Genomic DNA, 17,120 nt, shown 5'->3' with positions numbered 1-17,120 from the left:
AAAAACCTGACCGGTGTTCTAATCCCTCTCTACTCTATCCAAAACAAAACATTGTGCCTTTAGCTATACTTTAACCACTTGCCAATCGGGCACTATCATTTTATTGCTACAATGCAGGCCGGCTATGCAGAATCGCACGTCTATGTGTAATGTATATTTTTGCATTTCCAGGTAGGGGGTGTGCGCCCACCTACCCAGGTGTGCTGTTACTGGCTCCAGCACATGTTGATAATGGGGTCCCGGACAATGATTTATGACCAGGACCTGCAGATTGGTAGAGCGAGTGTCAGAAGAAAGCTCTGGTTTATGTAAACCACACAGAGCTCTGACAGTGGCAATGTGCCGTTTTTTTTTGTTTCCCTGTAAAGCAGGGAATAAAAACTGGCACATCACTTGGTTGAAGCACCACGTAAAACTTAAACCCTTTACACATTACTAGACACAGTCTTATTAACGTGTAAAAAGTATTGGTGCGCAGGATCTGTAAAGTGAATGAAGCTGCAACCTTAGAACCAAAAGGTGATAAAGAATAATAAAGAAAAAATCAGGTGCGCTAAATTCACGTGTGTCACAAGTCAGGAGGTGTATGGCACTATAATAAGTATCTACCACACTCCTGTGATGTATACCTTGGTTGATGTGCAATCAGAATGGGTATACAATAACACTATACTCATATACATAAACATAAATGTAAATATGACTGGGATGAATAAATCGTGGTGTATCATGAATAAATCGTGGTGTATCAATGTCACTCCAGTGAAAGTAAAAAAAGGACAACACAAACGTGCACGCTGAAAATGTTCAACATAAAGTGTCCAATAATTCAACCGTTGCCACCTCTGTGTGATAGGTGCAAAACATTAGAAAAGGTGCATGTAGTTCCAACTATTCCCACACAGGCTTATGGTAAATCCACCTAGTAGATTCCCCTTGGGCTTGTCTGGTGCAGATAGGTCCCACCACCTTATTGGGGATTGGCCCCTTACCGGAAGGGAGAAGGTCAAGGGCGGAGTGTCTACTCAGTAGTGTAGTAGGGATTCCGGGAGAGCAGGTGAAAGGGATTCCGGGAGAGCAGGTGAAACACTCAAGTGATAAATATAGCCTCTTACCAGATTGCTCGATAGTAGGGCAAGTATCAAACTGGTGTCATGGTGCCTCTTCCCAATCCTGATCCTCCACACTCTGGGTATGTCTCTCTGCTATCACGGGTAAGGACTTCCACATGTGTCTCATAGAAACAAAAACCGAACCATAGTGCAGTACCTTTTGTGTTTAATATAACATAGGATCAAATGCACTTACATTGGTGTTCTTCAGTAGTCACAAGAAATCAAACCGATGGTAGAGAGTTGATACTTGCCCTACTATCGAGCGATCTGGTAAGAGGCTATATTTATCACTTGAGTGTTTCACCTGCTCTCCCGGAATCCCTACTACACTACTGAGTAGACACTCCGCTCTTGACCTTCTCCCTTCCGGTAAGGGGCCAATCCCCAATAAGGTGGTGGGACCTATCTGCACCAGACAAGCCCAAGGGGAATCTACTAGGTGGATTTTCCATAAGCCTGTGTGGGAATAGTTGGAACTACATGCACCTTTTCTAATGTTTTGCACCGATCACATACAGGTGGCAACTGTTGAATTATTGGACACTTTATGTTGAACAATTTCAGCGTGCACGTTTGTGTTGTCCTTTTTTGACTTTCACTGGAGTGACATTGATACACCACGATTTATTCATCACAGTCATATTTACATTTATGTTTATGTATATAGTGTTATTGTATACCCATTCTGATTGCACATCAACCAAGGTATACATCACAGGAGTGTGGTAGATACTTATTATAGTGTCATACACCTCCTGACTTGTGACACACGTGAACAGTCTTATTAACCCCTTCCCAGCCAGTCTTACTAGTACAGTGTTTGTGTATATTAGCACTGATCACTATATTAGTGTCAGTCCAGTCCTTTCAGTGTCAGATTGCCCACCGCTTTATCACAGTCCCGCTAAAAGTCGCTGATCACTGCCATTACTAGTATAAAATTTTTTATAAAAATTCCAGTATATGTCCCATAGTTTGTAGTAGGGATAGACTGATTATCGGCAAGGCCGATATGCACTTTCCCTGATATATCGGTATCGGCCCCGCAACTAACCGATATTGCCGATATTTTTGTGACGTCATTCTGCCTACTTAGGCCGCCTCCCTCGCCTTGGACAGCCTCGTCTGGAGTCGGGACTAGTCTCGCGGGAGTGTATCACAGCCATACACCCACCCACAGCAGCCCGGTGCCAGCCAGTCACCCACATCCACAGGCACTGTACCAGCGAGCCACCCACAGGCACTATACCAGCCACCCACAGGCACTGTACCAGCCACCCACCACAGGGTGCCAGACAGCCAGCCACAGGCCCTGTACCAGCCAGCCGCCCACAGGGTGCCAGCCAGCCACCCACCATAGGGTGCCAGCAAGCCAGCCATTAAACAAAAATTAACATGTTCAGTACCAGATTTGTGTCAAAAATTGTCTTTATTTTTAAAAATTTTAAATGTACAAAATATTGTCCGTTATAGATACATTGTGACCAAAATATCGGTATCGGCCCTGAAAAAAGCATATCGCATACTAGCTCATTATTAAGTACTTACCTAAAAACGAAGCCCCCTCAGTGCCGACAGGACAGCCGACATGTCCAGCCATCCTGCTTCCTGGATCTCATCCTCCGGCCATCTGATTGGCTGGGGGCGCGATTACATCACGGGAGCCACCATTCACGGCACTGGGATCTGAAGGAATGGCACGGGTGGCCGTTCCTTCAGAGCGCATGCGCCGATGACGTAATCGGCTGCAAGTTTAGCAGATATTTATAGCACCTATAGGCATGCCTTCATGTAGGCTTACCTATAGGTAAATGTAAACAAAAGGGGTTTACAACCTCTTTAATGTGATGGTTTATGGAGTAACACTAAGCACCTTTTTAACAACTTATTGAAACGCACACCCATCACATGAAAAGAGAAGCAGAGTCATACCCACTATCTCTTTAATCTTTTTTCCTAAGGCCCTGTTCACACCTGAGCGCTTTTCAGCTCATAAAACGCTCATCTCTGAAGTCTCAAAACTCCCAACAAGCAAAATCCCATTAATTTCAATGGCCCCTGTTCACATCTGAGCGTTTTGTTGCCTGAAGCTCAAAGTACATGAGCTTCTTCTTCTTTTTTTTTTTTTGCAGATTACAAGCATTTTTGTTAGATGTTAATTTCTTGCCTCCAAACACCTGCAAAAAATGTCTAAAAAAAAAAAAAAAAAAAAAATGCCTGAAAATGATATGCTCATGTGTGAATGGAGTCATAGACTCTACCTAGGCAGTTGTCTTAGTGGAGTCAGCAGTTCTCACTACAGCACACAACCATCTGTGCTGATGAACACCCCTGAATTTTTCTTTAGAAAAGTACAGTTATCTGCTGATCAGGTCTATATCGGCCTATTTTGCAGTGTGTGATTTTGGCTTCAAATTTTATAAGTGTTTTTTCTCCAAAACCCCCCGTACTTGGGTCGACTCGGTTTATTGGACTATATTCTGCCAGCTGACTGAACTGACCTTGTACAGTTTGCAACTGCTGTCATAATTTCTTTACACACAGAAATGGCTGATAAGATTGTCATGTGAAGCAACACATGCCCAAAAAAAAAAATTGAATCCCTAGCTAACTTGGTTTAGCAATCTGTTTGCTATTTTGCCGGCTCTAAATTGTGAAATATATTGCACAAAGGGCAATGTGTTCATTGGATATAATATACTGTAGCATGGTAATTCTGTGCAAATCATGTAAAACAGTTTGAGAAACGTTTTGTTGGCAAAATATTTTCCCATTTTTAATTAAAAAGATCAGTATAGGTTGGTTACAAGGACTCTGTTATGAAGCAACTCTAAGGGCCCTAAAGAATCTTAGTAGATTTAAACGATAAGTCCACCCTAAACCCAAAATCCCTGCATCTATAGATCTCCACAATTTAACACCTATCCTATCTAGCCCTGTAAAAAAGAAATTGGTATACATTTTTCTGAAGCCGATCCGACCCAATCTCCATCGGCAGAAGCTCTATAGAGGACACAGCCGACAGCGGCTCAGCTCTGAAATGAATGAAAAGTGACATCACCCATAGATTTACAGTGGGGCTTCCGTTGGCTGTGTGGTCTGCGGCTGAGAGTTCAGCGTGGAATCCGTTTGGGTCAGCTTCAAAAAGGAAAGGTTAGTGTTTAGATTGTGGAGATCTATAGATGCAGGGATTTTAGTGTTGGGGTGAACCTATCCTTAAATCTGTGACTAGTCCACATTCCCTACCACTGTGCTTTGATAGATACCCCTCTACTAGACTGCATCCATTTCTTCTGAGTCACTGACCTGTCCTCAACCGTTATCTTCCCGGAGAATACACAAGGGCTCCTGATCCTCTTTGGAATTGTTGGTGCATTTTGTGGATTATGCTCATCGTATCCCTCTTGATTGCTACCTAAACCTTTGCCCGATTCTTGTTGCTCACTTGGCTGCCACCTGCCCTGACTTTTAATACTTATGCCTGTATCCTTTTTTTTTTTTTTTTTTTAACTCGTTGCTTGTGCTAAAACTATATCTGACTGCTGCCTAGTCCCTCCTCTCCACCTTGTCTAATCATAGAATGCCTTGTTCTGGGAATGATGTCTTTGTAAAACGGGGAAGACGCTCCACACAGGATGTGGAAGATGGATATCACTGTAGTAACGCCAATTGCTAAAGTGATTGTCTGCTTCTCCAGCAGACCTCCATGTACAGTACATCCGGAAAATATTTACAGCGCTTCACTTTTTCCACATTTTGTTATGTTACAGACTTATTCCAAAACAAGGTTAAATTCATAATTTTCCTCAAAATTCTACAAACAATAACCCATAATGGCAACATGATAGAATTTGTTTGAAATATTTGCAAATTTTAATAAAAATAAAAAACGGAAAAAATCACATGTACATAAGTAGTCACAGCCTTTACTCAATACTTTGTTGAAGCATGTTTTGGCACCAATTACAGCCTCCAGTCTTTTTAAATATGATGCTAAAATCTTGGCACACCTATTGTTGGGTAGTTTCTACCATTCTTTGCAGGCCCTTTCAAGCTTTATCAGGTTGGATGGGGAATCTGTGCACAGCCATTTTCAGCTCTCTCCAGAGATGTTCAATCGAGTTCAGGTCTGGGCTCTGGCTAGGCCACTCAAGGACATTCAGAGTTGTCCCGTAGCCCCTCCTTTGTTATCTTGACTGTGTGCTTAGGGTCATTGTCCTGTTGGAAGATGAGCCAGATGGAAGATGAGGTCCAGAACTCTCTGGAGCAGGTTTTCATCAAGGATGTCTCTGTACATTGCTGCATTCATCTTTTCCTCAATCCTGACTAGTCTCCCAGTTCTCGCTGCTGAAAAACATCCCCACAGCATGATGCTGCCACCACCATGCTTCACTGTAGAAATGGTATTGGCCAGATGATTAGTGGTGCCTGGTTTCCTCCAGACATGACGCTTGCCATTCAGGCCAAAGAGTTCAGTATTTGTTTCACATGGTCTAAGAGTGCTTCAGCTCCAGGCAGGCTGTCATGTGCATTTTTACTGAAGAATGACTTCCGTCTTGCTGCTCTACCATACAGGCCTGATTGGTGGGAGTGCTGCAGAGATGGTTGTTCTTCTGGAAGGTTCTCCTATGACAGAGCTCCAGCATTTCTCTGTGGAGAGAGTGCCCATCAGGTTATTGGTCACCTCCACTGACTAAGGCTCTTCTCCTCCCGATCACTCAGTTTTGCCGGGCAGCCCACTCTAGGAAGAGTCCTGGTGGTTCCAAACTTCTTCCATTTATAGATGAAGGCCATTGTACTCATTGGGACCTTCAATGCTGCCTAAACTTTTTGTACCCTTCCCCAGATCTGTGCATCGATACAATCCTGTCTTGGAGGTATAAAGACAATTCCTTGGACTTCATGGCTTGGTTTGTGCTCTGACATGCACTGTTAACTGTGGGGCCTTTTTATAGACAGGTGTGTGCCTTTCCAAATCATGTCCAATCCAACTGTATTTACCACAGATGGACTCCAATTTGTAGAAACATCTCAAGGATGATCATTGAAAACCAGGATGTACCCGAGCTCAATTTTGAGTGTCATGGCAAAGGATGTGAATACTTATGTACATGTGATATTTTTATTTATTTTTATATGCAAAGGTTTCAAACAACTTCTTTCATGTTGCCAGTATAATTTTGAGGAAAATGAATTTTTAATACATTTTTTTTTAACCACTTAAGCCCCGGAAGATTTTACCCCCATTCCGACCAGGGGGTATTTTGCGATTCGGCACTGCGTGACTTTAACGGAGAATTGCGCGGTCGTGCGACGCTGTACCTAAACTAATTTGGCGTCCTTTTTTTCCCACAAACAGAGCTTTCTTTTGGCGGTATTTGATCACCTGTGTGATTTTTTGATCACGCGCTATAAACAAAAAAAGAGCGTCCATTTTGCAAAAATAGCAATATTTTTCCCTTTTTTTTTATATGAAATTCCCCCAAAAAAAAATGTAAAAATCAAAATTTTTTAAAATTTTCGGCCAATTTGTTTTATGCTACCTATGTTTGGTAAAAAAAATCGCAAAAAGCGTATTTTGATTGGTTTGCGCAAAAGTTATTGCGTTTACTAACTAAGGGAAAGATTTTTGTCATTTTTGTTGTTTTTTTTTTTTTAACGCGTAATGGCGGCGATCTGCGATTTTTTTTTTTTTTTTTTTTTTTTTTTTTTTTTTTTTTTTTTTTGCGGTACTGCGACATTGCGGCGGACAGATCGGACCCTTGACTGACATTTTTGACACTTTTGGGGTTACCAGTGACATTTCTACAGTAATCAGTGCTATACATATGCACTGTTACTGTAAAAATACACTGGTAGTGAAGGGGTTAACTTTATTTGAGAGGGAGGGGCTGTGTGTGTCCCTAGGGGCGTGATTCTAACTGTGATTGGCTGGGGCTTCAGCTGTATGCAGAGTGATCAACGGATCTACATAGTAGATCCAGATGATCAGCTCTCATACAGCGAGGAGAATGACAGGCAGCTTGTTTACACAAGCTGCCTGACTTTCTCCCTCTCCCCCGCCGATCGCAGAGTGGCCGGCGGACATCGGGTCCGCCGGTCACACGCGCGGGGGGGTCCGTGACCACTCGGGAGCGGGAGCGCGCCTCCGGGGGCGCGCGCTCGCTCCCTAGACCCTCACAAGCTAGTGACGTAGCCCTACGTCACTTTGCCTGTGAGGGGCTGACCGCCGACGTAGATAGTCGTGCGGCGGTCGGCAAGTGGTTAATAAGGCTGTAACATCACAAAATGTGGAAAAAGTGAAGCGCTGTGAATACTTTCTGGATGCACTGTAAATGGATCTACTCTTTATCATATTAAAGAATTGCCTCTGTGTTCGAATTTTACTGGTTTTAGTAATAGTCTTCAACTGGCATAGAATTGTAGTATTCTCATAATTTATAAGCTTGGCCCTTTAGGTCAAGTGAAGGGACCTCTTAAGGCGTCAGCATACTAAAGACATGGACAATTTCATGCTCCCAACAACTTTTTGGGAACAGTCTGGGGATAGCCCGTGGAAACAGGATGTATCTGAGCTCAATTTTGTTAGTATGCAATGAAGATCGTGCCTGGAGTTTGGCTTTGAATCTACAGGACAGCCAAAAGCAGTCAAACTGAGGAGTGGGAAACACCGTAAAAAATGCTAACCAGTCCAAGGAAACTGAGAACTGCGGACAGCCTGAAGTTCAAAGAGCCACTTGAAGGATCTTTCTCTCATAGCTGAAGATGAGGCCACCACAACTAGCTATTAGAACACAGAAAAAAAAAAACCCGGTGATCACTTTGCAAAAAAAAAAAGAGAGAGAGATGCTAAAACATTAAAGTGGAACTAAAGGCAAAACCTTTTTAGTTTTCATTTGAGTGAAGAGGGAGTAGAATGCTTTTCAGGTTTTTATTGCTGTCTGTGCCCCATTGGGGAAATTCACCCTCTCTTTGTCCTGTTTACCATTATCATTGGAAGTGAAAATAAAATAATTTTGGGTTGTCCCCAGAAAAGTAATAGAGGAGAAATCTTTCAATGGGGACATTAGTTCTGGTGACCAGGGGACCTGGATTTCCTCTCGCTTCCTGTTTGGCTATGGGACAGAAAGTAAGAGAAATCTCTGCAATGGGACACAGATGGTAAAAAAATTAATGAATAAATAAAATATCAAGATTGGTTATAACCTTCCCTTGCTCTATCCTAAAGGAAAAAAGTTGTGCCTATAGTTCTACTTTAAGGGGGCCGATGTCCATCTGCCAATATATGTCCTGCACCTCCCATAGTGATTTTGAAGTTTTCTATAGCCATACGCTATAAAGCTTTTTGTTATTTGTCCCCCATTAAAAGTTACTGCTAAACTTGTAGGTGTAATATGAACCTAGGGCGTCAATCTAGACAATATTTGAATAGCATGCCAGAGCTGCAAGTTTGGAAAGAATCACTTGGTGGACAGACGAAACTCACTCCTCTTGCAGGTTCGAAAGTCTTTCAAGAGTTGACTATATGATATTCACTGTGTTCATTTATTTTACAAGTAATTTTAAAATTACGAATGATCCAAGTTACTGCAAGTGTTTACATAATATTTTAGCAAGGCTTTCATCATGTCCTTTTTTAAAACCCCAATTCCAATAAATTAGGGGTGCTATGTAAAATTTACATAAAAACAAAATGCAATGATCTGCAAATCCCGTAAGCCCATATTTTATTCGTAATAGAAAAAAAAAAAATCCATCAAATGTTTAACTCTTTACTGCCAGGCCCTGCGCTCCATTTTTAATTCAGGTGGCCAGACCATTTTTGCAATTTTTTTTCTTTATATTTCACATACTCCTCTTCTCACTTCATGCTATCAGCGTGAGGAGAGAAAAGCCGATAACAAGCTTGTTTTATATCCGGTGATCAGCTGTTGTTGGCTGACAGCTGATCACAAGGTAAAGGGCCGCTGTGATTGGCCCTTTACCCTGATCTTGGATCAGATGAGTCCAAAGGACTCGGCAATCACTGAGGGAGCCCTGCCCCATTATTAGAGGACATTTGTTTTTCTTCCTGGCATTGGAAGCCGTGCTGTAGCTTCTTTTGGTTATACCACAGGCGGCACGTGGTTAAACTCTGAAAGCAGTTCAGTTGTAATGAAGGCTACCAGCCAGGGCATTTGCAAGCAAGGCGTTGAGAATTGATTTGATTAGGGAGTAAACCCGGGTCCAAAAATGCAGGGTTTTCGGGCAAGACACAAGCACAAGGGGAAGACTGAATTTGGCCACCTGCACCAGGGTCCTATACCAGCATGAAAGCAATTTGTAGGTGTTTTCTTGGGTAAATCTGTTCCAGGAGCATTGAACGAGGCTAGCCAGGTTTGACTCCATGCCCATTGGTCTAAGGTTCTGCCTAAGTCAGCTTCCCACTTTGATACATAGGAGTGTGTACAAGGTCCCATAGCATCCATAAGCGAGGCATTGAGATCACACACTAGGCATAAATATTTTTTTATGGATGTAAAATACAGTGTTCTGTATGTTGTATACCGTATGCACTGGCAACCTTAAAGCGGACCTTAAATCAAATGTCTGTGTACACCACATTACATTAACTTAATTTTTAAAAAATTGTTTTATTTTTTTCTTTTCTGAAATTTGTATTGTACACCTAAAATGTGTGTTTTTTTTTTTTTCTTCAACAGGGAATGTATGTGTTTTTACATGCAGTGAAGGGTACACCATTTGAAACCCCAGACCAGGGTAAAGCCAGACTTCTTACACATTGGGAGCAGCTGGACTATGGAGTACAGTTCACCTCATCAAGAAAATTCTTTACAATCTCTCCAATTATTCTGTAAGTTTTACTTGGCTTTATGAATTATTATTTCTTTTTTTGGTCCGAATAAAGCCCCCTCCCTAGCAGCATGTACGCTCTTTTCCCCACACCTGCATGGTGCCATTCGGCTGCCGGAACAGTAAACAAGAGCCCAGTGTACATTCCATACGGACTTGTCAGAGCTTGCACAAGACTTTGAAATCCTTACATAGCCCTATGTGACAAGATTGGATCAATCGTGAGGCACCTTGTTCTGTCACATGAAAGGTAGCAGTGAGTCGCATGCTTACATCACTTTGCTAATGGCAACTAAACAATGCCATTCAGGAGCAATGAAAGATGACTACATACTGCAAAATTCCTGAGTGCGATGAGCAAGAATATCCAAGTAATCTTGAAGCTCAAATATAGTTTTCCTTTTAACCACTTCAGTACCGGGCACTTCAACCCCTTCCTGCCCAGACCAATTTTCAGCTTTCAGCGCTGTCGCACTTTGACAATTGCATGGTCATGCAACACTGTACCCAAACTAAATTTTTAGTATTGTATTTGCACAAATAGCTTTCTTTTAGTGGCATTTAATCACCACTGCGTTTTTTTTCTTCTTCTTTTTTTTTTTTTTTTTTTTGCGAATAATCTAAAATTACTGAAATCTTTTGAAAAAAAAAATAAAAAATTTATTTCTGTTAAAACATTTTGTAAATGATCTTTCTTCAGGAATTTAGGCCATAATGTATTCTGCTACATTTCATTGGTGAAAATAACTCAAATCCGTGTAAATTATTTAGTCTGTAGGAAAGTTGTTATACAGTCCACAAACTATGGTATATATCTGAAGATTGATCTAATTTACCCCTTTTCTGGAATGTAGACAGTCCAAGGTATTTAGTAACAGGCCTGGCTGGTATTTTGAAGTTTTTTTTTCTTTTTTTTTTTTTTGTCATTTTTTGAAAAATGAAGAAAAGAAAGAAGAAAAATCTTTTTATATATAGATTACAGTGTGTGTGTGTGTGTGTGTGTATATATATATATATATATATATATATATATATATATATATATAATTATTATACAGTATCTCACAAAAGTGAGTACACCCCTCACTTTTTTGTAAATATTTTATATCTTTTCATGTGACAACACTGAAGAAATTACACTTTGCTACAATGTAAAGTAGTGATTGTACAGCTTGTAAATTTGCTGTCCCCTCACAATAACTCAACACACAGCCATTATTGTCTAAACCACTGTCAACAAAAGTGATTACACCCCAAAGTGAAAATGTCCAAATTGGGCCAAATTAACCATTTTCCCTCCCTGGTGTCATGTGACTCGTTGGTCTTACAAGGTCTCAGGTGTGAATGGGGAGGAGGTGTTAAATTTATTGCTCTCACTCTTACTGGTCACTGGAAGTTAAACATGGCACCTCATGGCAAAGATCTCTCTGAGGATCTTAAAAAAAAAAAAAAAAAAAAAAAAAAAGAATTGTTGCTCTACATAAATATAGAATTGTTGCTCTACATAAATATAGCCAACATCTGGGATGCCAAGGCTCAACATCACTGGCCTAGGCAATAAGATTGCCAAGACCCTGAAACTGAGCTGCAGCACAGTGGCCAAGACCATACAGCAGTTTAACAGGACAGGTTCCACTCAGAACAGGCCTCGCCATGGTCGACCAAAGAAGTTGAGTGCACGTGCTCAGCGTCATATCCAGAGGTTGTCTTTGGGAAATAGATGTATGAGTGCTGCCAGCATTGCTTCAGAGGTTAAAGGGGTGGGGATGCAGCCTGTTAGTTCTCAGACCATACGCCGCACACTGCATCAAATTGGTCTGCATGGCTTTCGTCCCAGAAGAAAGCCTCTTTGAAGATTTGGCACAAGAGAGCCTGCAAACAGAAGACAAGCAGAATAAGAACATGGATTACTGGAACCATAGGCTGTGGTCTGAGACCAAGAAAAAGTTATTTGGTTCAGATGGTGTCAAGCGTGTGTGGTGGCAACCAGGTGAGGAGTACAAAGACAAGTGTGTCTTGCCTATAGTCAAGCATGGTGGTGGAAGTGTCATGGTCTGGGGCTGCATGAGTGCTGCCTGCACTGGGGAGCTACAGTTCATTGAGGGAACCATAAATGCCAACATTTACTGTGAAAATAATGAAGCAGAACATGATCCCCTTCCTTCAGAGACTGGGCTGCAGAGCAGTATTCCAACATAATGACCCCAAAAACACCTCCAAGATAACCACTGACTTGCTAAAGAAGCTGAGGGTAAAGGTTATGGACTGGCCAAGCATGTCTCCAGACCAAAACCCTTTTGAGCATCTGTGTGGCATCCTCAAACGGAAGGTGGAGGAGCGCAAGGTCTCTCCCATCCACCAGCTCCATGATGTGACTCCAGTGGCAACCTGTTTAGCGCTGGTGAACTCCATGTCCAAGAGGGTTAAGGCAGTGCTGGAAAATAATGGTGGCCACACAAAATATTGACACTTTGGGCCCAATTTGGACATTTCCACTTAGGGGTATACTCACTTTTTTGCCAGCGGTTTAAACATTAATGGCTATGTGTTGAGTTATTTTGAGAAGACCGCAAATTTACACTGTTATACAAGCTGTACACTCACTACTTTACATTGTAGCAAAGTGTCTTTTCTTCAATGTTGTCACATAAAGATATAATAAGATACTTACAAAAATGTGAGGGGTGTACTCACTTTTTGTGAGATACTGTGTGTATATATACTGTCACCAGTGCAGTACAGCATCATCATATAACATGTTTGTTGGTGTTCAGGGACACTGACTGTATGGGGGGGAATTTATTATTTTTTTTTTTTAACACCCTTTGACCAGAGCAATATAATTTTACTATAATGTTTCCATAGTAATATTCCACTACTCTGGGGAAGTGATCAGTATTTTTTTTTTTTTTTTTTTTTTTTTTTTTTTTTTTTTTTAATGAACTTTTACCAGCTCCTATGTCTGGTTGCAACAAGGGTTCGGCTGGAGTAACCACAGAGTACAGAAGGAGACCAGGTGTCAACACACCTGGAAGTGTGGTGGTTGCTTAGATTATTCAGCCAGTAGTAATTCTAGCACATTGTTGGAGGCAGCAAGAAAGATACAGTTGTGCTCAAAGGTTTGCATACCGTTGGAGAATTGGTAACATGCAGTATGTATCACTATTAAAGAAAACAGTGAGCAGGTAAATCACATTTCTTTTATTTTTTATTTTTTTTAATGGGATTCATATTCGACTGTAGGTCATAACAGAATGGCGCAATCATAAAACAAAACGAGTAAACAAATGCAATGAGAAGTCTGCATCCACTTAGTTCTTAATACTGTGTATTACCCCCTTAGCATCAATGACAGTGTGCAGTCTTTTGTAATAGTTGCCTGAGACCCCTGAATTCTTGCAGGTGGTATAGCTGATCATTTGTCTTGGCAAAATGCCTCCAGGTCATGCAAAGTCTTTGGTCGTCTTGCATGAACTACACATTTTGCAATCTCCCTAGAGTGCCTCGGTGACCTTAGGGTCAGGAGACTGTAATGGCCACTCCAGAAACGTCACCTTTTTCACTGTAACCACTGGAGGATCAACTTGACTTTGAGTTTAGGGTCATTGTGCTGAAAAGTCCCAAGAGCGTTCCATGCACAGCTTTCGTACAGAAGAATGCAAATTGTCTGCCATTATTTTATAATATGCTGCATTCATCTTGCCATAAATTTTTACAAGGTTCCCCATACCTTTTAGCGCTCACCCCTCCTCAGTGAGCCACCACCATGCTTTACAGAGGGGATGGTGTTTTTGTCGGTATAGGCTTTGTTGACCCCTCTCACAACAAAGCACTTATGGTTGTGACTATAAAGCTCTATTTTGGTCTCGTCACTCTAGAAGCGGTGATGCACTTCAAGGTCTTGTTGGGCATATTGTAACTGGGCTTTTTTGTGGCATTGGCATAGTAAAGGCTTCTTTCTGGCAACTTGACAGTGCAGCTCATTTTTGCTCAAGTATCATTGTATTATGCTCCTTGAAACAACCACACCATATTTTTCCAGAGCAACCTGTATTTCTTCCTAGGTTACCTGTGGGTTTTTCTTTGTAACTAGAAAAATTCTTCTGGCAGTTGTGGCTGTAATCTTCTTGGTCTACCTGACCTTGTAGGGATGGGCTAAACACCCCCCCCCCCCCGGTTCGGTTCACGCCAGAACTCTCGGATGCGAACCCCATTGAAGTCTATGGGACCCGAACTTGAAAAATCAATTTTGAAGGGCTATATGAAAGTTATTGGCCATATAAAATGGTATAGGGGCCCGGGTACTGCCCTGAATGCAAAAAAAAAAAAAAAAAAAAACGTTTTAAAAAAGATAGTTTTTAAAGGAGTAGTGATTTTAAAAATACTTAACCACTTAAGGATCGCCCGCCGCAGTTATACTGCGGCAGGCAGCCCCTCCTGCGCAAACTGATGTAGGTATACGTCGGTCACGTGCCTACAGCTAGGGGGCAAGCGCGCACCGCCGGCGGCACGCTCCTGCCCCCACTCGGCAGCGGAGATTTTTTTTTGGGGGGGGGGGGGGGGGGAATGTTATACAGCAGAATTTGAAAAATATTGTTTTTGTTTTTTTTTTTTCCCCAGAATTGTCTGTTTATTTGTTTATAGCGCAAAAAATAAAAATCACAGAGGTGATCAAATACCACCAAAAGAAAGCTCTTCTTGTGGGGAAAAAATAACCTAAATTATTATTTAGATACAGTGTCGCACGACCGCGCAATTGTTCGTTAAAGTAAAGCAGTGCCGAATCTCAAAAAATGGCCTGGTCATTAAAGGGGCAAATCCTTCCGGTCCAGAAGTAGGTAAAGTGAAACAATTAAAAAAAAAAAAAAAAAAAAATTCCCTATATAGTTACGTTGTTAGTCATGTTGAAAAAAGGCACAAGTTCATCTAGTTCCCGTATAAACAATTCTATACCCACAGTTGATCCAGAAGGCAAAAAAACCCAGCAAAGCGTGGTCTAGTTTGAACAGGGGAACAAAAATTCCTTCCTGATCCCCTGAGAGGCAATCAGATATTCCCTGGATCAACTTTACCTTCACCAGTGCCTGGTGGGTCCTCTAAGGCTCTGTTCACACTGATGCGATGCGGGAAGGCTGCGAACTCGCAGCCTGTTCCCGCATCGCACACGCACCCCCGGCAGTTCACACTGCCATATGCGATCCGCTGGGGGTGTCAATGTAATCTTAACGACACCCCCAGTTTGATCGCATATCGCAGTGCGATCGTGCAGTTCGCACAGGATCGGATCGCACAAGTGTGAACCGCTGTGCGATCCGATCCTGATGCGGCAGCAAAAATGCCTCCTGTGCGTGTTTGCTGCGGGTGCGATGCGAATTTAGCCATACAAACTGTATGGCTAAACTCGCACCGCACAGCTGATCGCATGTCATGTCGGAGCAGTGCGCTCTGACATGACATGCGAACCCCGCACACGCAGTAGTGTGAACTGGGGCTAAGACTGCCTGTAAAGTGGCACATCTGTACCATGTATAGAACCTGCTGTAGAAAAACTGACATTTTTATAAAGAATTTAAAAAAAAAAATATTTAAATGACAAGCTGGAATTTATACGCTGGGCATGTGGGTGGCGTGTTTTTTTTTTTCCCCTCCCGATGCAGCAGCTGGGGCAGAGACATTTTTTTAATGCAGAGAGGCAGAGAAATTTTGCCTGCTGGTCTACAGCTGGAGGTGCAAGGACCTGTGACACCCTTTGCTACACTATCATCCCTGTCAGTGGAGGTTGCTGAGAGTTCATGATATACAGCAGGGGGCTAAACCTGAAAGGTGAGAAGGAGAATTGTGTCCCTTGTATGTGGCTTTCAGGTGCCCTTTCCAACTGGCTGAGTGATGGGAGTTTAATGCCTTGTCAAGCATATAGTACCCAAATTGCTGGTGTTTTTGCCATGCTTGATCTGCTTGCGGTAGAGCTAGCAAATGGAAACAGTGTGATTGGCTGCACATGTGCTAGAAAATTCACACAGCTGAGCTGTGGGAAGAGGGCTGGGAGATAACCGCTCCACAATCTGATACAATAAGGTGGTTGCTCTCTACTGGCTACCTCCTGGAGCACATCTACCTCTTGGGGTTGTGCCTCCCCCCCCCCCCCTTTCCTCCTCTGCTCTATCCAGCACCCAAGTCACGTCAATGACATCACATGATCATCATCATCATTCCCTCTATTCTAGTCATCACTGGAGCCAACTTGGCAATATACTGCAGCTGGGGGAATGTGACTGCCAATGTTAGTGTTCTCCCCTCTGTGTAGGCTCATGTTCCCTTCCTCTACCTCAGAACCAACATCTGAATCAAGTAATGTTTGTGCATCTTCAATAAGCAAGTGGCTGATGCTGTATTCAAATAACTCAGCTGACTCCTCTATGCATGATGCTGGGGCTATGGCAGGAGTAACTGTGGCCAAGGAGGCAGAATAAGCCGTTCTGGCAGCTGCAGTGGACTGCGCACTAGTGTCACCTTGGGTCATGGAGGATGGTTTAATATTCCAGTCCACCATCTCCTGCCTGTGGACACAGACCCTGCTGGCCCCCTCATAGTGCCATGGGAACGCCTGCCAGACATAATTGAGGGGGGGAGGGGGGCAATTACCCAAATGTCAAAGAAACTGGGTAATGTGTGATTGGATGCACTTTATTAAATTAAAAGTGGCGTTTGGTGCACTTTAAATTGAGGACTGCCGCTGAAAGAAATGTAAAATCCTAAAAAAAAAAATTAGAGGAAACACCAGCGTTGCAGTCAGAAACTGTGGATGACAATTTAAATAAAAAGGGGGCAGGCAGGGGACAAAAACACGCAGCAACCAAAAAAAGGTGGTAAACTGCACTAAATGTTACATAATGCTGTTAACGCTGCACTATACAAACCGTAAACTGGCACACTATACTGACATACTACACGTACACTCTGGGTCACAATAATACACTAACTCTCTAGTACCAAACTGAGCCCTGCTCTATCTATCTCCAGCATCACACTGCAAAAAGTTACGGCACAAAGGAATGCTTTTAAAGTGTGGGGTGGGACTATGAGCACTGAGCCATGATTTGGCAAAGTCCTCATGACTTTGTCCAATCATGGCTCTGACAGTGCGCTGCGCCC

The 17,120-nt window shown here is 42.4% G+C and overlaps 1 protein-coding gene across 1 annotated transcript in view; it reads left to right on the top strand.

The window, feature by feature from the left end:
* The window catches only part of ORMDL1 (ORMDL sphingolipid biosynthesis regulator 1), a 71,692-nt gene that overhangs the window by 52,301 nt on the left and 2,271 nt on the right, over positions 1 to 17,120 (top strand). Inside the window, exon 3 of the mRNA XM_082260907.1 lies at positions 9,818 to 9,969. Within this exon, the coding sequence (XP_082117033.1) occupies positions 9,818 to 9,969 (152 nt within the window). The remainder of the gene's footprint in view (positions 1 to 9,817; positions 9,970 to 17,120) is intronic.

This window comes from Pelophylax lessonae (assembly GCF_965119305.1).
Source record: "Pelophylax lessonae genome assembly, chromosome: 6".
NCBI lineage: Eukaryota > Metazoa > Chordata > Amphibia > Anura > Ranidae > Pelophylax > Pelophylax lessonae.
This window is presented reverse-complemented; position numbering and strand designations above follow the sequence as displayed.